This window comes from Sus scrofa, chromosome 7, assembly GCF_000003025.6.
Source record: "Sus scrofa isolate TJ Tabasco breed Duroc chromosome 7, Sscrofa11.1, whole genome shotgun sequence".
Taxonomy (NCBI): domain Eukaryota; kingdom Metazoa; phylum Chordata; class Mammalia; order Artiodactyla; family Suidae; genus Sus; species Sus scrofa.
In genome coordinates, this window is record NC_010449.5 from 75,197,896 (window position 1) to 75,220,343 (window position 22,448).

Consider the following 22,448-nt stretch of genomic DNA (forward strand, 5'->3'; position numbering starts at 1 on the left):
CTTCCTCGGGCCTGGGCACTGGGAGCCCAGATTCTTCTGTTGCCCAGGGCCCTAACGTTAAGGTTTCCTCAGTCCCCAACTCCCACATCTTTGTTCCTTCTCCCCATGATTAGGGCTCCTTTCTGCCCAACCATGAAGTGGTGGTATCTCTCCACCTTGGAATCTCTTCATTGGCTTCTGCCCTGGTCATTCTCTCCACATTCCCCTGGATAATGCATCTGTCCCACCCAGCCACCACAATGAAGTCCTCTGGTGATTTCTTTTTTCCTTCTTTCGTCTTTTTTTTTTTTTTTTTGTCTTTTTGTCTTTTTAGAGCTGCACCTGCAGCACATGGAAGTTCCCAGGCTAGGGGTCTAACTGGAGCTACAGCTGCCGGCCTACAACACAGCCACAGCAACACCAGATCTGAGCCGCGTCTTTGACCTACACCACAGCTCATGACAACGCTGAATCTTTGACTCACTGAGAGAGGCCAGGGATCGAACCTGCAACCTCATCGTTCCTAGTCAGATTTGTTTCCACTGCGACACGACCAGAACTCCCTCTGGTGATTTCTCAAGTTATGTCTCCATCCAGACATCTCTCTTCAACTTGAGACCCTAAATGCCATAGCACCTCAAATTCAACGTGGCAATGGTAAGCATCTGCCCAGCATCCACTCTCCCTTTCTGATAATAACATCTTGATGTTCCTTTGGGGGACCACCTCCTGGGCCTGTGTGGTCATGGGGGTCTCTTGGGGGTGAGCTCTCAGCTTGGCCAATTCATGTGTTCTGAGCTCTGGCCACAGCCATTGGGAATGTTCACGGATGGGCATTAGGTCCCTCTCTGGGGCTTCTTCTGTCCGCTTTCAAAATGAGCTCTCTTTCTGCTGGGGTTGCTGGGCTGGTGGAACCAAAGCCTGATGCTGCTGGATGTCAGCTTGGCCCTGCAAAGCAGAAACCTGCCTGAGAAGGAAGGAAGCCTAGAGGAAGCAGGCAAAGGGATGGAGATCATGAAATTCCTGATTCCAGGTTTAGGAGCCAATAAATTTTTTCTTCTCTCTCCCTCCCTCTCCCCGCCCTCACCTTTTTTTTTTTTTTTTTTTTTTTTTTTTTGGCTGTGCCTGCAGCATGCAGAAGTTCCAGGGCAAGGGATTGAACCCAATGCCACAGCAGTGATAATGCCTAATCCTTAACCCCTAGGCTACCAGGGAACTCCATAAATTTCTCTTCCTCAAGCTAATTTTAAGTGGCTTTTTGCCATTTACAGCAGAAACAATCCTGATTCTCAGACTTTTTAGAGTTCTCTGCTGGAACATAATGGGACGAGAAGAGCTGGCTGCCAGCCTTGGGCTTGCTGCTGGTCTTCATCTTTTCCACCCAGGCACTCGACCTCATGTGTAAGTATTTGGGACACTTCCCTTCAGTCCCTATATCCAAACTCTGTCTGTACCTCCTCCACTGCAAACGGCTGCCTCTTTAGTCACCCTCTGGGCCTAAAAATGTGCATATTGGTGGCATCATTGTCATTCTACTGAAGGTCATCATCTCGTCTGTGATCCTGCAGCACACCACCAGGGGGCAGGGTGTGACCAGTCTTGCCTTGGTCTGCATTTTCTCTTCCCCAGGGCCCTCTGGGCCTTGGCCTTGGCCTGCTCGCAGACCCTCTGCTGTGGATGCTGTGGATGCTGTGGATGCTGTGGAGTGCTGCCCAGATCCACCTTCAGGATCAGATGCTCGTCCCAGCTGCTGAGTGTTGGCTGCTCTTGGCTCACGGCTGAGCATTTCCCTGAGCACTCCCTTTGGCTGAAGGGAGCTGTCTTGCCAAATGCAGTCCCTCTTTCCTGGGGCATCTTGGATTCAATGTCTGGTTGATGCAGAGGTCCAAAGGCCTGGCCCCCTGGCCTCAATTTGGGGCACTCTGAAGGTCCATCCCAGCTCTGGAGCTCCTGTGGGGTCAGCCGGAGGAGCCTCTGTTTAGTTGTAGTGCTCAACTCTTCTCTTTATCCAGTCCTGATTCTCTCACTGACTTTAACTCTCCCCCTTGCCCCCCAACAAACCACCTATATGCAAGTTTCCATCTCGGAGTTTGTTTCCGACTAAAGATATTCCCCCTTCTCAACTTGTATACTGCATTAACCCCCTAATTTGACTCTGATTCCATTTTGACCTTCTTCCACACTAGATCCAAAGTGACCTTCCTTCCTCTCCTTCCTCCCTCCCTTCTTCTTCCTCCCTCCCCTCTCCTTCCTTCCTTCCTTCTCCCTCCCTCCTTCTTTCCTTCTCCTTCTTCCTTCCATCCTTTCGTCTCCTTCCTTTCATCCTTTCTTTCTTTTGTCTTTTTAGGGCCACACCCATGGCATATGGAAGTTCCCAGGCTAGGGGTCAAATCAGAGTGGCATCTGCCAGCCACAGCCACAGCCATGCCAGATCTGAGCAGTGTCTGTGACCTACACCACAGCTCACAGCAATGCCAGTTCCTTAACCTGCTGAGAGAGGCCAGGGATTGAACTCTCATCCTCATGGATACTAGTCAGGTTCATTAGTGCTGAGCAACAACGGGAACTCCCAAAGTGATCTTTTCTAACTCAATCTGATCATTCCACATCCCTGCTGAAAAATATTTAGTAGCTTCTCACAGCTCTTGGGGTAGAGCCCACACACTAAACTTGGCCTACAAGGCTCTGTAGGATCTGGCCCCTGCTTGACTTCTCCACCCTAGCCCTCACCTGCCGTCATTCTTCCCCCTTTCCTTAGTCGCTGCTCTCTGGCTACATTAGTGTTTTCAGTTTCATTAATGTGTCTACCTCTTCCCTGCTCAGAGCCTTTGCATGTATTATTCCCGCAGCTTGGAATCTCCATGTTCTCCACACTTCCAGGCACCGTTGCTTCTTATTCCCCCGACCAGTCTCAGTTTAATGTGACTTCCTTAGGCAAGCTGTCCCCACAGTGGCACTGAAACTGACAGCACTAGTGGCCTGAACCTAGCCAGAACCCAAACTGGGACTTGAACCCAGCCAAAGCCCAGATTGGGACTTGAACCTGCCTGCTGGAACTTGAACCCAACCTAAAACCAGATGGGGATTTAAACCCACGTTTTTTTTTTTTTTTTAATTTTTTGTCTTTTTGCCTTTTCTAGGGCCGCTCCCATGGCATATGGAGGTTCCCAGGCTAGGGGTCTAATTGGAGCTGTAGCCACCAGCTTATGCCACAGCCACAGCAATGAGGGATCTGAGCCGCGTCTGCAACCTATACCACAGCTCACGGCAACGCCGGATCATTAACCGACTGAGCAAGGCCAGGGATCAAACCCGTAACCTCATTGTTCCTATTCGGATTCGTTAACCACTGAGCCACAACAGGAACTCAAAACCCATGGTTTTAAATTTGAGTTACTCACCCTGTGTCTGGACTCACCAAGGCTCAGGTCCTTTATGCCTCCGTGCAGAGGAATTTGGTGAGAGACAAAGTGATACGTGAGAAACAGATTTATTAGGATAGGATGCTTGTAAGAGATGCAAGCGGGGAAGAAAAGGAAGCTCTGCCCAGGACCTGGTGGACCACAGTTTTATCATCCAAGGGACATGGGGATTTGGAAAGGCCCGCCTCTTCCTTTCTGGGAGTAGTAGCTCCTCCTTAGTATTGAGTAAGGTGTGTATTCAAATCAGCTGAAGGGCGCTCTTCAAACTCTGCCCTTGGTCTGAATTTGAAAGCAGGCCTCATCCCATCCCCCACCCAATGACTGGAGGCAATTCTCACATCTCCACTTGTCAAGCAAGCCTGCCTTATTTTGATAGTTTTCCTGAACTTACAGTGGTCTCCCAACATCCCCCAGGTTTCCCTCTTTATCTATGATCCCCTATTGGGACTTCCACGACCACCTGTGCCTACTCAGCCCTATCACCACCTTCTCCTCTGCCCTCACATTAGATTAGGTCTCATGAAATAAAGTCTCATGGCCCATGCACTTCTCCTGCGTTAGCATCCATTACATTATAATGGTTTGTTTTTATGTAGTCCCATTCCTAACATATGAAGGCCCTGGGTCAAGAGTACAAATAGAGGCTCACAAACCTTGTGCTTAAATATTTTAAATGTATGACTCAAGCTAACAAACTTTAAATAAAATGTTCTATTCTACCTTGACAAATATATACATAATGGTCTGGAATTTGGTTCAAATTTCAGTTCAAATTTGGCTTTAATTAAATTGATTATTTAATTATGATTATTATTTTTAGGGCTGCACCTGTGGCATATGGAAATTCCCAGGCTAGGGGTCGAATTGGATCTGAAGCTGTCGGCCTATGCCACAGCTGCAGCCACAGCCACACAGGATCTGAGCTGTGTCTGTGACCTACACCACAGGTCATGGCAACACTGGATCCTTAACTCACTGAGCGAGGCCAGGAATCAAACCCGCGTCCTCATGGATCCTAGTCAGGTTCGTTAACTGCTGAGTCACAAAGGGAACTCTCTAATTTATTTTTTCAAAGGCCACGCTAGTGGCATATGGAAGTTCCTGGGCTAGGGGTTGAATTGGAGCTGCAGCTGCTGGCCTGCACCACAGCCGTGGTAACATTGGATCTGAGCCACATCTGCAACCTCTGCCTCAGCTTGAGGCATCGCCTGATCCAATGAGTGAGGCCAGGGATGGAACCTGCATCTTAATGGACACTCTTTTGGGTTCTAAACTCACTGGGCCACAACGGGAACTCCAAATTTGGATTTTATTTTTTGTTCTTGAGGATTCCACAATAGAATGTGGTGGTATGGGGAGAGTCGGCTTTCAGCCACTGGCCTTTGGGTCCACATTTTCCCCCCACTGCTGACACCATCTTCTACTGCAAGGGCTCTCATGTGCATACATGTAGACCCTCCTACCTGCACACCCCAATTCTGTCCACAACTTCCTGCAAACAGCCACCCCTTGGCCACCTGTTGGGTCTAGGGATGTGTGTATGAGTGAGATCTCCCCTTGGGAGGGAAAACCCAGGAAGGAGATCCATGTGGGCCCTAGAAGTGGGCTTGGGACACTTTGGACAGGAAATTCCTAGGTATCTGGAGTGTGGTTCAGAAGGAGTTTGGGATTGGGCAGAGGAGGCCAGGACTCCTTGCTCCAAGGGACACAGAGTGGAGCCTTCCAAAACGCTGAGCCAGGACAGGGGCCACTCTTGCCTGGGCTTAAGGGCAATAAATTGACCCTTCTCTGTTTTATCAGTCTATAAGCTCCATGAAGACTGGAGTCAGTCTGATTTACTGAGGTGTCCCTAGCACCCAGCACAGTGTCTGGTGCAGAGTAGGTACTTAAGAAGTAGTTGTCAAGTGAATGAATATATGCGGTAGACCAAGAAGAGGTTTGAGGATTTGGATCCATTACTGAAGATCGAGATTTCAGAAGCCAGCACTAGGAATGAGAACAGGTCTTACAGGGCTGTCCCTACCTGCAGGACAGAGCGGATGGGGAAAGAATCCTGGATGACTGACTCGGTCTTCCCTCTTTCCTCTTTGTTCTCTATCCTATTTCTCCAGGTCCTTTGCTTGCCTGGCCCTCTCTCCCTATGGTCCTGCATCCCTCTGTCCATATCCTTTTATCTTTTTGTTTTTTGTTCACTGTTCTTTCTCTATAGCCTGACCATCCATCTGTCTGTTCCTTTTTCTAGTTCTTGGCCCCCGGTCTTACTTTCCTCTGACCCTTCCTCTACCACTTTTCTTTTCTAGCGCCCTCTTCCCATCAACCTCTTACTCCCTTCTTTTTTTTTTTTTTTTTTTTTTTTGTCCTTTTAGGGCTGGACCCCTGGCATATGGAAGTTCCCAGGCTAGGAGTTGAATCGGAGCTGTAGCCGCCGGCCTACGCCAGAGCCACAGCAACGCAGGATCTGAGCCGCGTCTGCGCGTCTGCGACTTACACCACAGCTCACGGCAACACTGGATCCTTAACCTACTGAGCAAGGCCAGGGATTGAACCCGCAACCCCATGGTTCCTAGTCGGATTCGTTAACCACTGAGCCACGATGGGAACTCCTCTTACTCCCTTCTTGGTCCCTCTCCAGAAGGCTTCCTCTCTCTTTTTGTTCCCCATGGGCCTTTGCCCATCCCTTTCATTCACCTGCATCCTTCTGTCACCTTAGAACCACATTCCATGGGCATATGCGTGGGATTTCTGGTCTCCATGGTCCCTGGGGAGCCCCTGACTAGTTCTGCCCTTTCTCCCAGGCCTACATCTCCTGCCTCCTTAACTAAGTCTTCTTGACTTCTTGCCTTCTTGCCTTCCTTTGTTCTGTCCTTCCCAAAGTCCATGTGGCTTCATCTTTTTCATCCCCATCTCCCTGTCCCCAGATGTCCTTGAGCCAGTCAGTCTCAGCATGCATCTCCCCTCCTGCCAAGAGAACCCGTGAAGCACCTGCTGGGGCTCTGCTGACACTGCAGCCTCTCTTCTCTGTGTCCTTGGGGTCCTTTCCCCTGGCCCACCCCTCAGGCCCAAGACTCCTTTCCCTGGTCAGTGGTGCCTGGTCTGAGCCCCGAGCGGCCCAAGTCGCCTGAGCTTGTTTAGTCTGACTCCTTTAGCCCGTTAGCAGCTTAGGCCGCCCACCTCTCCTCTGAGCGCTCCAGTAAACAAGAGGATCAGCGCAGATCTGACAGCTGCTGGGGGCAAGTGTCTGGCTGGACCCAACCAGGCCTGCAAAAGGGGCCGTGGTCAACCCTCGCTATTCCTTCTTCGCCAGGGAAATTCTGGGGTCTCTTTCCTGGGTATTTACCTTAGAACCACATTCCATGGGCACATGCGTGGGATTTCTGGTCTCCGTTTCTGGTCCCCATTCCCATTTTGTGGCCTTGTTCCCAGGCCTTGGGTTTTTGGATTTTCTATGAAAACAGCACTAGGTTCAGGCAATCACACCCAGAAGCCCTTCCATTTGAATGATGACAATGGACTCTGCCCTACAAAATGGAGGCCAAGGAGTTCCCGTCGTGGCTCAGCAGAAACGAATCCGACTAGGAACCCTGAGGTTGTGGGTTCGATCCCTGGCCTTGCTCAGTGGGTTAAGGATCCAGCATTGGCATGAACTGTGGTGTAGTTTCCTCAGATCCTGTGTTGCTGTGGCTCTGGTGTAGGCCAGTGGCTACAGCTTCGATTAGACCCCTAGCCTGGGAACCTCCATATGCTGCTGGTGTGGCCCTAAAAGACAAAAAGACCAAAAAAAAAAAAAAAATTGGAGGCCAAGTGTGGGAAGAGAGATGTCCTCTGGTGTAGGTCTTCTTGTATGTGTGTAGAGAGTATGATAGGAGAGAACCATATGTATGCTCTCCGTACCCCTGCCCCCCCCACACACCCCTAAGGAAGCAGAGTTGACTGTAGGCCCTCTGTAGCCTACGGGTTAGCAAGCTTCAGTGTTCACCAGAAGTTTGGAGGGCTTATTAAAACATAGATTTTCTTGGCTCCCATCCCCAAAGTGACTACTCAGTAGGTTGGAGATGAAGCCAGAAAATTTGCATTTCTAGCAAGTTCCCAGGTGATGCTGCTGGGGACTCCAGTTTGAGAACCACTGTCTTAGATCATCTGAATCTACCAGCTCTTCACTGAACACCTAAGGCTGGGACCAGGTTATTTATTTTTTTTTTTTTTGTCTTTTGTCTTTTTTGTTGTTGTTGTTGTTGTTATTGTTGCTATTTCTTGGGCCGCTCCCGCGGCATATGGAGGTTCTCAGGCGAGGGGTTGAATCGGAGCTGTAGCCACCGGCCTACGCCAGAGCCACAGCAACGCGGGATCCAAGCCGCGTCTGCAACCTACACCACAGCTCATGGCAACGCCGGATCGTTAACCCACTGAGCAAAGGCAGGGATCGAACCCGCAACCTCATGGTTCCTAGTCGGATTCGTTAACCACTGCGCCACGACGGGAACTCCAATTTTTATAATTGATGATATCCAGGTCTCTGTCTGGGCTGGGAAAAAGGGGCTATCAACCCCGTGGGGGTGTTTGGGTGTCTTTAGAAGGTAGGAAATAGCCTTTAACTCCTGGAGCCCTATTCTAGTACAGACCTTATTTAAACAGCTTCAGACAGGTTTAAACATCTCCTTGGCTAATTCCCAGTATCCCTGTTCCAACTTCTACTTGGGGATGATAGCTCTAAGAGGTGTTAGGGGATTAGGCTGAAAATGTAGGTCACCCCCCAGCCATCTGGGAAGCAGGACGAGTGAGAGAGGAAGAGAGAGACACACACACACAAGGAAAAGGTGAGGGGAAGCAGAGGGCAGATGAGGGCAATTACAAAAGTGTCTCAGATGAATTGGTAGTGACTGGATTTCAGTGGCCTGAGGCGGCCTGGAAGGAAGGACCAGGGGTTCTTATCTCCCCCTCCCCCGCTGGCCCACTTGTCCTGGGGCTGGGTCAGCAGGAGTGGCTGTGAATTGGGTGGCTGAATCACAGAGATTCACAGTGGGGAGGCTTGCTTGTCTTTCTGATGGGATACCTGAGAGATGCCTGAGGCCAGATATAGGGGGGGGGAATGTTGGGGTTCCTGAAAACAGGAAACAGACCCAACAGGCCCGGTGAGAGTGAGCCTGGGAGGGCTTGTACTGCCACCCCCCCAAACACCCACAATGCACCGCAGAGCCTTGGAGGGTAAGGGTGCCAGGAGCTTGTCTGGGCCTCTTTTCCAGCCCCAGGGTTTCAGTCGCCAAGGGCTGAAGGTTGTGTCCTCATGAGGGTGCAGGTAGGGGCCGATGCTGCTGTCAGTCCTGGGGAACTGAGAACAGTGAGGAACTTTGGTGGGCAAGATGCCCCCTTCCCTTCCTTGAGAACGGCATATTTGTCCTCTCCTCTTATCCTTCCCAACCCCCAGGCCCATGAGATATGCAAATGATCCCTTCGCCTCATTGGCTGGAGGCCTGAGAACCACAGATGACCTCAGAGAGCTGGCCCTTTAAGAGTACCTAGTGGGCTCTGTGCCCACAGCCCCTTGTTCTGAGCACCGAGGCATCAGGCTCTGCTCAATGGGGCCTCCAGTCTCTGGGGAAGCTGTGCCTGCCTGGCTCTGACACTGACCAGTCCTCTCTGCCACCCCTAAAGTGAGTATGTCTGAAGTCTACCTGGATGCCCAGCCTCTCGCCTAGAGCCCCCACCACCACCCTTCCACACCTGCTGTCAGCTTTCTGTTGTCTCTTTTCAGGAATCTTCACACTTCTGTCCCCTGCTCTGCTCCCACCCTGACTGGCTTCACTGCTATCACATCAGGAAGATAAGCAGCCCTTCTCACTTATCTCTTCATCCAGTTCTTTCTGGACACCTCTCTCTGTGTCTCACCTTCTCCTCCTTGTCAAAGATCAGTTCCTTCAATCTGTGTTTGTTTTATGCTTTTTGTCTTTTTTGGTCTTTTTTAGGGCCATACCCATGGCATATGGATGTTCCCAGACTAGGGGCTGAATCGGAGCTGTAGCCACTGGCCTATGCCACAACCACAGCAATGCCAGATCTGAGCCGCATCTATGATCTACACTGCAGCTCATGGCAACGTCGGATCCTTAACCCACTGAGTGAGGCCAGGGATCGAACCCACAACCTCATGGTTCCTAGTTGGATTTGTTTCTGCTGCACCACGACAGGAACTCCCAATCTGTGTTTTTGTTCCCATCCCCTCTGTCTTCCCAAGGGTAAGGGGCTCAATAGATAGGGTAACACCCCTTCCCTGGGACAGGAAGAGATAGAAGACATGTCCTTTCTCCCACCTCTGGGCAGGGCCTGGGGCCTGAGATGTGGTTGCAAAGTGGGCAACCTAGGTTTGGGGCATCAATACGGAGCCAAATTCTAAGCCTCAAGGATAAGCCTTCCCTGCCTGACCTGTCCTGTCCTGGGCTGTTGGAACTGGGTGTTGGGCTAGAGCTGGGGACGTCCAGGCTAGGAAGGACCTCTGAGGTCACTTAGCCAGAGGTGTCTCAGGTGGGCACATGCTCTGGGGTTGATAGCAGGGAGGAGAGTTCCTGGGTGACATAAGTTTGGGGCCCTCTACTACTGAAGCTGAATAGATGGTTTACTGAAGGACTTCTCAGATTACCCTGCTGCTGTGCTTTGTGAACCTGCAAGGGTGGGGCGCGGGAGCATTTCTCAAAATGATCTGAGCACAGACCCCCTTCTTGGCTCTTTTTCAGACGCCATGTTTCACAGAACACTCTTTGGAACATGTTATAGTCTAATTATCATCATTGAACAGAAGGGGAAACTGGGGTCAGAAGGGGGAAGGTGATCTTCTCAAGTTCACACTTGACGTGGCAGGTCCTCCACAGAAGGAGGAAAACAAGCCTTCGTTGGTTCCCCTTGGAGAGATTGACTTTGAGGAAAGATGGTCAACGCTCTGTCCTGATCTTTCTAGAACTGATTCTGGGACCTTTCCTTTTCCCATGGAAAGTCTCTTGCTCCTAGAAAAGGGATTCATTGATTAATCCATACAATGAATGGGCATGGAGGGTCTTCTATGCATGCATAGGCATTAGCCTGGGTGTTCTGAGAAAAAGAGTCATAACAGCATGTTATCACTATATATCAAAGGCCACAGCATATGTGCCTTCCCATTGCTTTAAAATACACACATACTCTGTCACAGTTAATTAAGCAACACTTTTTAATTGCTTGGAAATGGAATGATGCCTCTCGAGATGACAGAGCCGCTCAGCATGTCCCAGTACTAGAGCTGGGAGTGCTGCCATATTCTTCTTTTTCATAGATCCCAGAGGCACTAGTGGGCCAGAGGCTGGCTTATCCTCTTCCTCATTCAGGTGCTTGCCCTCTGGCAGGAGCCCCTGCCACCTGAGAAGCTGTCTCTCAGCCCGGAGGTGACTATGCAGGAAACAGGCTGCGTTGCCACCTCAGCTTTGCAGAACTCTGTCTCCAGGGCACATGGGCTTTGGGGGAAGTGGGATTTGGTGAAGGAGGCTGATAGGCAGCCTGCAGGTGCTCCAAACCTATCCTCTTTTTTGCAGGTACACCCCCTCCCAATCCAACCCCAGAATGGCACTGCCTCCCAGTCCCCTGGCCATGGAATATGTCAATGACTTTGACTTGATGAAGTTTGAGGTAAAGCGGGAACCCTCTGAGGGGCAATCTGGCCCCCCCACAGCCTCACTGGGCTCCACACCCTACAGCTCAGTGCCTCCTTCACCCACCTTCAGTGAGCCAGGCACGGTGGGAGCTACTGAGGGCCCCCGGCCAGGCCTGGAGGAGCTGTACTGGCTGGCCACCCTGCAACAGCAGCTGGGGGCTGGGGAGGCACTGGGGCTAAGTCCTGAGGAGGCGGCAGAGCTGCTGCAGTGTCAGGGCCCAGTTCCTGTTGAGGGGCCCCATGCCTACTACCCAGGAAGTCCAGAGGAGACAGGAGCCCAGCATGCCCAGGTGAGTTGTCAGTGAGCTGGTCTGTGAGCTGGGCTGAGGGGGTGGGGGCAGCGTGAGGGAGGAGGCCAACCTGAGAGAGAGGAAGAATGGTCACTGCCAAAGGGTGATGGACTGGGAAAGGGACAAAGGACAGGAGAAGGGAAGAAGGGCCCTTGAAAGAAATCAGAGAAAAACATGTTCTGGCCCCTCCTTTTTTCCCAAATGGAGAGAAATGAGTAGGTTGAACTGGGAGGAAGAGGGTGACCCTAAGGTTAGAACAGGACCCAAAGGGGAGAACTGAGAATTAAAGGGCGTCAGAAGCAGTTGATTAAGGGGAGGTAAATAGATAGTCCCTTTGAGGAAACCAGGGAAAGGTTAGTGCCTGGAATGGAGTTGAGACTGTGGGAACCGCAAGGAAGCTGGCCTTTTCAAGACTTCGTGCCTCCCCAGGCCCCAACCTTCTCAGGAAGGATTGGGACTCATCCTATTAATTATAGACACAGATGGGGGAGTTGAGGGCATTAAGATGTAATCCAAATCCTTTGAGGGTCACAGGGTTGAGGCCTTCAGGACAGGAACGAGGTGTGTTGGAAGGGCAGGGTCTGGCTGGCCGCGGGCCCACTGGACACACACGCGGGTGCAGTCAGAGGCTGAGGACCGCACAGGGGTGGCGCGGGGTTCAGGCGCGCGAATGGCTCGCTTGACCGTGGGTGGGAGACTAGGGACCCACCCAAAGGGGTCGAGGACTCGTGGCGGGGGTTGGGGGCAGCGGAGGGTGTGTTGGGACAGGGGGCGGGTTCTAGAGTGTGGAGTAGATTGTGGGGGTGGGTGGGGAATGCGAGCGTTCATGTAAAGGTGGGAGCCGGGGATGGAGCCTTCCTGAGGGCGGGGCAGGGCCAGCTGCGCCGCCACCCTAACGTGGAGTTGCCGCTGACCCCAGCCCTGCCCGGTCCTCTGCAGCTGGCCGAGCGGTTTTCGGACGCGGCGCTGGTGTCGATGTCTGTGCGGGAGCTAAACCGGCAGCTGCGGGGCTGCGGGCGCGACGAGGCGCTGCGGCTGAAGCAGAGGCGCCGCACGCTGAAGAACCGCGGGTACGCGCAGGCCTGTCGCTCCAAGCGGCTGCAGCAGCGGCGCGGGCTGGAGGCCGAGCGCGCCCGCCTGGCCGCCCAGCTGGACGCGCTGCGGGCCGAAGTGGCCCGCTTGGCCAGAGAGCGCGACCTCTACAAGGCTCGCTGTGACCGGCTGGCCCCGAGCGGCCCGGGGCCGGAGGCCACGCCCACTTCTTCCTCCGCGCCTCTGGCCGCGGAATGGTGGAGTCGGTGGGCGGGCGGCGGGCACCACTCGGGAGGTGGCTGTGCCATTCACTAGACGGTTACTGAGCGCCTTCTGGTGCCAGACACTTCTTTGGATGCAACACAAATATCCCCAAACTTCCTGGACCCTCCAGGCATGCTCTGAGGTTAGATGCCGGTCATTTTCTGAGAGAGGGGACCCGTTCCCACACTCAGGAGGTGCACGGAAACCCTCCGCCTTCTATCCCACTCCACTTGGCCAGGACACCGGAATCTCCAGGAGTCAGACCCTCCAGTCAATCAGGCACTGTGTGTGTGTGTGTGTGTGTGTGTATGTAGGTTGGGGTAGGGGGAGCGCATGATGCACAGCAACTGGGAGGTGAGGGTGTGGTGCAGCTCCCCGCTCGGTTTAGATTTTAATTCAAGATTTTCAACCTGTAGTGCATTAAGGTTTTAATTAGCAATGAAGCTATGTTTTCATTCCAAGGCTTACAACCTCCCCGTTTTAGGACTACTGCATTTTCAGGATTGCAATTCCCAATACCAAGCCAGACCACGAACTCCACTCGAGAGGCTTTTCTCCTATCCAACCTAGTGGCCTCCGCAGCCCAGAACTGCAAAGGCCTGAGGAGCTCTGGGGGTGGTTGGTGTGGACTGGAGGAGAACCCTGGGCAGGAGTCTGAAAACCTGGGTGCTAGTCTCAGCTCTGCCACGGGATACCTCTGTCACCCTGAGGAAATCACTTGCTACCTGGGTTTCAATGACCTCATCTAATCCTCCTTTGGTTTGGATGACTTCTGACACCTTTCCAGTTCTGGCATCTCCTTAGTGTGGAAGCCCCAGTGGTCTCCTGAGAAGCCCCCAGTTCAGCCTCACCACAGGGACTTCCTGTCCTGCTCCAGCTTCCTGACTGAAGCCTAGGCCGTGGATGAGCCCATGCACTGGTCCTCTGTTGCTCCCTCTATGCTGCCTTGGCCTCCAAACCTGCGTAGGGTGCCCTTGATCCCTTCTGCCTCTGTGAGGGCTGAGGTGAGACTTTCCCCAGCCTGACAAGGAGCTGAGAGAATTCAGCTTTTGTGAATTAAACTTGAAGCCCAGGCAGAACTCTATGCTATTGGCTAGATGTTCTTGCAATTTAAGAAGTGTTTGTTCTTTATCCTTGCTCCAGGCATGCGTGCTGTGTGTGTGTGTGTGTGTGTGTGTGTGTGTGTGTGAGAGAGAGAGAGAGAGAGAGAGAGAGAGAGAGAGAGAGAGAGAGAGAGAGAGAGACTGAAGAGCCTCCACCTGGGCTGAGTGGAGCATCTCTGTTCTGAAGGCCCAGTGAAAATGAGGGGGGAGCAGGGACTGGGCCAGATGGAGCCTCCCCCTCCCACCTCTACTGCACAGAAGCCCAGGAGCATAGGGACCCGTCAGGCCTGGCCCTGGTTATCCTAAGGGCTCACAGTTGCCATGGTAACCCAGCCCTTGGGTTCAGCAGCCTATGGAGAGAGTGGGCAGGGGCTCTGGGCAGAGCAGAGGCATTGGGCTGGGAGCAGTTACCTCAGCAGCCACTGTCGTAGGTCCTCTAAGGGACAAAATAAATGGGAGAAGCAGTTGGGTGTGGGGGAAGGGGATCCCATATGTCTCCCTTCCTTTCTGCTCTCTCTACCCGCCCCCTCCCCAGCTGTCTCTTCCCATCCCCATTCTTATTTCCTCCTCCCCCTCTTCTAGCTGAGCTCATCCCTCCTCCACTCAGGAACCTGCGACCCGAGTCCTCTCCTCCATCTCTGCCAGGATTTCTTGATCTTCTCCCCTCCCTCTCCCATCAGTGGCCCCTGCCCACCCTCTTTGACTCCAGCTTCTCTCTCTGAGTAGCTCGCAGCACCTTTAGCCTCTCCTCCTCCATCCCCTTGCACATGATCCCCGAAGGGAGTGGTTGGGATGGAGAAGATCCTTCTAGGAGCCCAGCTCTCCTTCCTGCACTTGGGCTATCCCTTGGCTCTTCACTTGCTCTCTGGAGCTGTGATCCAGATCCATTACTGCTGTTACCTGCTTTCTTAACTGGCTGGGGCCTTTCATGGCACACACATGGGGAGAGACGCCCATCCACAGGGACCTACACCCGTACACACAATCAGGCCATGTTTCTAGACAATCGGATCATAAGATAAGGGTCACATGGATACAGCTCAAACAGAAGTTGTTGCTCGTGATTAAATGTATGGGGCCTTTATTCTGGCATTGCTGTGGCTGTGGTATAGGCTGGTGGCTACAGCTCTGACACAACCCCTAGCCTGGGAACCTCCATATGCCATGGATGTGGCCCTAAAAAGGCAATAAATAAATAAATAAGTAAATAAGAGTGTGGGCCCTTTAGCTAGATGGGCCCAGGTTCAAGTTCCAGGCCTACCCATTCTTTGACCGTGGGTGAGCTTCAATCAAGCCTCATTTGTTTTGTCAGAAAAATGGGGAAAATAATGACAGCTACCTGGTGAGAATGGATGCAGTTAAATCATTAAGCACAAAGCTTCACACGTGCTAAAGGGTAATGTTTGCTGTTGTTGTTAATGTTATTCAGAGTACACAGCTGGACTTCCTGAACCACTAAGGCTACACAAAAGGCATATCCCTGGAGAGTCAGGGATATGCGGGCACACACACACACACACACACACACACACACACACACACACACAACAGCCCCCCCCACTGCTGTATTCATAATTCACTAGCAGATCGGCAGTCCTTCTTCAGTCCCCCACCCCCGCCTCTTCTCAGCCCACCCCACAGCTGTGTGGGGGCTGAAGTTCAGCCCCTGGCAGGCTCAGCTGGGCTTCTCTGGAGACAGCTTGAGAGGGCATCAGCTTGCCCCCTCGACAGCCCCTTATTACCCCTTCGTCTCTGGTAATTAACCCCCAAGGAGCCTGGACCCCCTGGGGTTGGGAGGTGAGGGTAGGGACTCCTCAGATGTCACTGGCACATAGTTGCGGGAAAATAGCAGAGACATATCAGTCTGCCTGGGGGCCTCTGGCATAGAATTCAAAGGATGCTGCTTCTCATTTCTTAATGGTGTGTGTGTGTGGTGCCACGGGCTGCCGAATGGGCATCTGAGGCATGATGGGTAGAGACTGAGGTGCTAGGAATGGTTCCCTTTATTAATGGCCAGAAAGTCAGGATCACTGAAGAAAGTCACTGAGGGACCACCGAGGCTGAGGAGTATGGGACCTGGAGAGATGGGGCAGGGCTCACCACTGACTTCCAGGACCCAGGGGCACAACTGGTCCAAGAGGGAGAGGCACTGGTCACTTGAGTCACAAGGGTCAGGACAGGCACCTGGGAGAGAATGGGATCTTCATAAACCTCCTCATCTACACCACACCCAGCCTGCGATGGCCTCTGCCAAGCCCCACTCTGAACCCCCTAGTGTCCCAGGACTCACTGAGAGGCTGGAGGGAGTGGCGGTCCGGTGGGTGGTGGTCACGGGCTAGGGCTGGGGGTCGTGGCCGGCGTGCAGGGCCTGGGAGCCCCGGGGCTGATGCCCTGGCTTGCGTAGTACTCCACCACCTGCCGTGGCACCTCGGCCAGGACACACTTAGCGAGCGCAGAGGGTGGGGCCTGGGGCGGGGGCGAGGGCGGGGACATGGTTAAGCAGGGAAAGTGGGAAAGGGTGGGGGTGGGATGGGGGTGGTTGGGTGAGGGGCGGAGGTTCGGGGGGGCCCCCTACTGGGCCCTGGCGTCCTTCGGTTGGGACGTCACTCGGGTAGGAGAGATGGGTTGGATTTGGGGGTTGCAGGAGATGCTGAGGAGTCCTCCTGCTGGGAGGGGACTCCAGGCACTCACATCCTTGAAGTCCCGGAAGGGCACGAACTGGACGATGTCGCGAGCCGCGGGCACCCCTCGGGGGCAACGCAAGGGACCGTCGTCACCGTCCAGCAGCCGCATGTCCGAGAAGTCGGCATTGCCCACGCCCACGATGATGATGGACATGGGCAGGTGGGAGGCCCGCACGATGGCGGCGCGGGTCTCGGCCATGTCACTCACCACTCCGTCTGTGAGCACCAGCAACACAGAGTACTTCTAAGGGCAGGCAGAGGGGAAGGGTGGGTCAGCTCTGCGGCCTTGGCACTCACCCCAAGCCCGGCCTGGGTCCTGGCCTCTCCCAAGGACACCTGGGGTGCCTGGGTTCCTCACCGTGGCCTGGCCAGTGCTCTGCTCCCGCTGGGCTGGGCCAGCCACTCGGTTGATGATGGGGGCCACGTTGGTGGGGCCATAGAGCTGGATCTGGGGCAGGCAACGGCGGTAGGAGGTGATGACCCCCGAGATCTCTGAGGGCAAAGAGGTGAGGAGGGCAGAGATTAGCTGGAAGCCCTTCCTGACATCCCTTAACACAAGGAGGCTGTCTCAGGACAGCCCTGCCACCAAGTTCCTCACTAAGAGCTGGATGACCTAAGTGCTGGCCGAATTGTGTTGGCAGATGCTTGGCCACGGGCTGGAAGTCTTACCAAAGGGAGACAGGTGTTGGATGAATGAAGGCGTAGGGAGATGGGCCCATGGGATTGGAATCTGCCCCGCCTGGGGTGTAAGGCCTGGGCAGCAAGCTGTACTCGGGGAGGCAGTGCTAGCGGGAATCTCTCTTACCTTCACATTCAGGATTTTCTGGGTCAAAGTTGATAGCAAAGTCATGGGACACCTGTGAGGACAGGGTGTGGCCAGCTGGGAGATGTCTTTCTTTCCTGTTGGACTCTCCCATCATCTCTTCCCCTCCCTTTGCACCCGGCCTACCTCAAAGTTGGGGGGAATTCGAGCTCCAAAGCCAAATGCTGGGAATCGCTTGTCGCTGGGGAGAAGAAAAGGCTGTGGGGACCCATCGGGCAAGGCCTCCCTGCCAGTCCCCCTCCCCCAGTTCCTCTACCTGTCGTAGTCCTGGCAGATGCCTCCCACCGCACGCAGGGCCTGCAGGTAGTGGTTGGGCTGGCGGGGGCTCAGGCAGTGCAGGGACTGGCTGCTCCTCGGGTCCCCGTTGGAGGCGGTGAAGTCAATGGCCACCTGGTGGGGATGGTGAGAGGGTCAGGCTTCATCCCTGAGAACCAGCGGAGAGGCCAGGCCAGAGCAAGGGTCTGTAGGGAAGACTAAAGTGAATCTGAGCAAGCCCCCAGGTCGCTCCATCTTGGGGTCGGGGGAGGGAAATAAGCTGACCCCGCTAAGGCGCATAAGAGGTCCGAGCAGTGGCTGTGGGGATTCTGGGCTCCTTCTGTTCCCTATGTCCTCATCCCCTGGGCCTTTACCGTGAAGCTGATCTGACAGCCGCCCATGATGTAATCCAGGAAGGTGTGCACCTTTTCCACCTGGTGGGAGGAGGGGAGATAAAGTAGAAGGATGGCCCCTTGAGGGGGGAGCTGGGTGGGGCCTCTGTGGGGGAAATGGAGGGGCCAGAGGTTCTGAGGTTTAAGTTGGCGGTGGATAGGGCAAAGGGGGTCTCCGTTCGCAGGAGCAGGGATCTGGTCTTGGAAATGAGGGCAGGTCGAATCTGAGGATGCCGTGGGGCTGGAGTGGGGCAGGGCTTGAGGCGGGCCCTGGGATTTACCGTGCACTGGGCCAGCACTACAGTGCCCGAGCTCTTGTAATTCTTCTTCTTGTCCCGGTACTTGGGGTTGATACAGTCCCACTGCATCTAGACCCCACATATCCCATAAGCCCAGGGTCACATCACGTGACCCCATCCGCTCCCTTCCCGCAGAGCCTCCCACAGCAAGACCCCCACAGCTCAGTGGCTAGGCTGAGTCTGGAGGGTTTCTATCCGCTCCATCTCTTATCACGTGTGAGGGGCTCTTTAGCATCACCCTTGGGATTCTCCCAGGGATCTGGGTGGGATTCTGGGATGGGGGAGGTCTTGGTGGCACCTCCTGCCCAGGCTTTGCTGTTCCTTCCTGCATCTCCTGGAAGGTGCTGGTGAACTCGCCGATGAAGTCATGCTTCCCGCTGGAGTCGTAGTCATACACCAGGAACTGAAAAGGCCGGAGGAGGGTGGGGGTGGAGGGTCAGGGAGGCTTTGCAGTGGCTCCTGGGGCAGGAGGAAGGACTTAGGGTCTTCACAGTCGCTAGGCCCAAACAGATGTCCTCAGCCTGCCCAGAGAGGCCACCGATTCATCCTTTGGCTCCACCTGGCAGGGACTTTGGCCTCTGATAGAAGGCACACTCCTAGGAACACTGAGCTGTGACTGGTTCTTTACCCCACCGTGGGAAGGGGTATCACCTGGGGGAGACAGAGGGGCTCGCCACGCTCAGGGGGATGGTCTCGGGCAGAGGCAGGATGCTCTAACAGGCTGCCCTTGCTTGCGGGGCCCTCACCTTGAGAGGCCGGTGCACATCACAGCTGCACAGGGAGTGCAGGGAGAGACGGAATGGCTCCCAGCTGGGGTTCAGATTGTTCTTCACCACCTTGGAGAGGCACCCAGAGAGCTGGTCACCTCTGACGTAGGTTCCCCTACTCTGCCCTTCCACCCTCCTTCTCCACGGCCCCAGGCACCAACCTCCGTCCTCCAGACCAGCTGGTCGCTCTGGTCTCCGTTGGTCTTATAGATCTCCATGAAAGGGTCAGATTTGCTGAACAGATCCTGGGGACACCCGGGAAAAGGCCCATGAACCTGGTGAGGTCTGTGGCGGGGGCGGGGTGGGGGTGGGTGGCACTAACAGTGAGAAGGGAGCAGCACCGGGACCTGGGATTTGTCCTGGGTGGGGGTGCCTAGGTCCCCTAACGGGGGAGATGGGCCTGGGCTCTGGGGCTCCCACCTTGTTATCCAGCTTGTGGGCTCTGAACGTGAGTTGGACGTAGTCATTGGTGCCGGATACCTCTTCGGCCACGATCTGCAAGGGGAGACAAGTGGCAGGACTCCCCCACCCCACCCCCACAAGGCCTTTCCTCTTGGGTGGGATCAGCCCTGGGCATGATGTCACCATGGATGTCCATGCAGAGGCATTGAATGCCCGGCCCAAGGGTGAGTACAGGTGGCCTTGCCTACCGTGATGGTGGACTTTCCTGCATTCTTCCCATTCTTCAATATCAGCGGCTTTGTGACCTTGGTTTGTGACACAATCTGGGGATGGAGGTGGAAGGAAACCCAGCTGTGATGCCCCCCACCTGCTTTGGCAAGGGTACAAGAGATGGTCTAATTTAAAGTGCCCTCTCAGTGCTCACAGGGAGGGGCTGCACTTGGGCTAGGATTGGACTTAATTTCCACAACAGAGTTAAGAGCTGTGACCCCCATCGTTTAGATGAGGAAAATAAGACTCAGAGAGGTTAAATGTCTAGGCCAAGGCTGCACAGCTGATGAATGGCAGAGACGGGGTCCAAGCTCTGCTCTTCTTTTGGCTTCCAGAGGCAGAGCCCATGGGGTGGGGGTGGGAGTTGGGCTGGGGGTGGAAATGCAGACCTGGCCCAAGGTGCACTCGGTAGAGCCCAGGAAGGTGTCATTGCGGGGACTGGTGGCTCCGTCCTCAGCGTCGAACACGTGGAACTGCAGGGGCTGCTTCTCCTCAAAGAAATACTCCAGGGCCAGCACCCGGGAGAAGACAGGGCTGGAGCAGGAGCGCAGCACCTCCGTGCGATCCACCTGTAGCAGGAGAGGAGCACGCCCTCTGGGAACCCAGGATGCTTGGCCCAGCCCTGGCCCACCGGGTCTGGCCAGTTTTCCTCAGGCTCCTGAACTCTCAGTGGCTAGCTTTCGTCCCTGGTCCAGACCCTGAGCTCAGGGTGCTGCTGGTCCCATGGGCCATCATCCTTCAGGGGCTTTCATATTTGTTGCCCCCCCCACCCCATAGGTGCCATTTATCAGATGGAGGATGTTCTTTTTTTCTCTCCCCCCCCCCCGCCTTATTTTGGCCTTTTCAGAGCATATGGAAGTTCCCAGGCTAGGAGTCGAATCAGAGCCATAGCCATCAGCCTGCGCCACAGCCACAGCGACTCAGGATCTGAGCTGCATCTGCGACCTCTGCCACAGCTTGTGGCGAAGGTGGATCCTTAATCTGCTGAGTGAGGCCACGGATGGAACCTGCATCCTCACAGATACTAGTCAGGTTCTTAACCCACTGAACCACAATGGGAACTCCTGGGGCTCTCATATTTGGGAGCAATGCCACTGCCTTTGGGGGCGATCTTAGGACCCAGTGGGACTCTGTGGACTTAGAAGCTGTGAAATGGTTTGTGTGTGTAACGATGGCACCCCTGTCTCCAGGGTTACCCACACAGCCTGCAAGAGGCCCCTTGGAGTCCTCACAGTCCCCAGGAGGCTTTTACTGCCCCCACCCAGCCTCCTCCCTCTCAGGCCCAGAGGCTAGCAAAGGAGAGCCCAGCTCTCACCTCCACCCACTGCTCATCAGAGTGGAGCTTGAGGAGCACGCAGGGATGAGGCTTGGTGAGTGTGTCTCGGTCTAGAAGGCCGTGGCAGGACACCCGCAGCTCTACTCGCGAGGCCCCAGCGTCATGGCTGGGGGCTCAGGCACCCATGCCATCTCCGGATCTGACATGTCACTGTGGGGACAGAGCAGACACGGCCTGGACGCTGGAAGGGGGACACCTGCCAGGGTGGGCATCTATCTTTGGAAGCCTGAGCCCCACCCCCTTGCCTTTCTTCCCGAGGCCCTGGCATCACATGGCCCTGCTTTCCTCTGACCCCCCTAGGCTTTCCCGGAGTGCTGAGCAAGAGAGGGTAGGGGACCCGTGCCTCCCACTTCTGCACAGCCCAGTGATCCTGTCACCCCTGCTGGCCTAGGATGCCTGGATGGGGCTGGAGGGCGCTGGAGGACCTGGGGGTTCCTGGCAGCCTTGGCTCCTAGGCCATCGATTGATCCACACTTTCTGCTACCTCAGCACCTTCTGCTATTTCCCGACTGATGTTTGAGCCAGCGCTGCACTCAGTCTTGGCTCAAGGGAGCTGAACTGGGACAAGGGGGTGGGGAAGGGGGTGGAGGGGCCCCTGGCAAGTCTGAAGAAGATAGCTAAGAATGGAGGCTGCGGTGGGCAGGAGGAGGCAGGTTGGAAGATGCCCTGCCGGGCTGTCCCCATCCACTTCCCCCGACTCACCTTCTGGTTGGCTGACGGAAGAGGAGGGGCGGTGGGCTTGCGGAGTTGGAAGCAGAGCCCAGTCCCTGCTGAAATCTCCTCTAGGTTCCTGGCAGTGGCTGCCACTATGACAACTAACTCTAGCTTCCTCCCCACCTCCCCTGTTCTCACACTTCTTGCCAGCACTGGCACTGTCTCTTAGCGACAGGATTTTTGGGGGAGCCTTGGCCCCCTCCGTGTTGCCCGTGGGATGCACGCACGCCACCCTCCCCCAGCAGTGGTACCAAGACTCGGGCAGCAGCAGGCAGGGGTCCGCTGGCCTGAGTTCATGGCTGGTCCATTCATCTATCTGTGTCTGTCCACATCTCAGGGTGAGGCTGTCTGATCTCCTGTCGTGCTTCTCCAGCGAGTGTGCGTTGGTGTGTCTGAATGCCCCCACCCGGTGTTTCTGTCCCCTAGTGGGGTGTCTGTCTCCAGGAGGGTGTGACAGTTCCCATACCTCCCTCAGAACTGAGACCCTTTGCTGGCTGGGTACCCCCTCCCCACAGCGTGTGCTTTTCTGGATAAATGAGGGAGGGTCTGGGTTGGGGGTTGGGGGGTCTTTGCCTTCTGGCCACAAGTCTCGCTGCTCTCACAGGTCCCCCGAGATGGGCAGGGGCATGAGATGGTGAGGGTATCGGGCAGGACCGGAGACCCCTCTGGAGGCTGGGGGTGATGTTGTTATGGAGACGGGGCCAGGCTGGGCTGGGCTGGGCTGGGGCTGGGCTGGGGAGGAAG

The 22,448-nt window shown here is 54.8% G+C and overlaps 2 protein-coding genes across 2 annotated transcripts; one reads left to right on the forward strand and one right to left on the reverse strand.

The window, feature by feature from the left end:
* Window positions 1,153–13,760, forward strand: NRL (neural retina leucine zipper). Its single transcript, XM_001925854.4, is given in 4 exon segments — window positions 1,153–1,380; window positions 10,955–11,363; window positions 12,303–12,603; window positions 12,606–13,760. Coding segments are annotated over 4 exon segments (906 nt in total). The 5' UTR covers window positions 1,153–1,300; the 3' UTR covers window positions 12,722–13,760.
* CPNE6 (copine 6) lies at window positions 15,748–21,136 on the reverse strand. Its single transcript, XM_021099221.1, is given in 17 exon segments — window positions 15,748–15,946; window positions 16,053–16,228; window positions 16,454–16,690; window positions 16,805–16,938; window positions 17,252–17,303; window positions 17,396–17,450; window positions 17,526–17,659; window positions 17,899–17,958; window positions 18,198–18,284; window positions 18,514–18,618; window positions 18,962–19,051; window positions 19,144–19,227; window positions 19,403–19,477; window positions 19,633–19,707; window positions 20,044–20,223; window positions 20,970–21,088; window positions 21,091–21,136. Coding segments are annotated over 16 exon segments (1,671 nt in total). The 3' UTR covers window positions 15,748–15,946; window positions 16,053–16,090.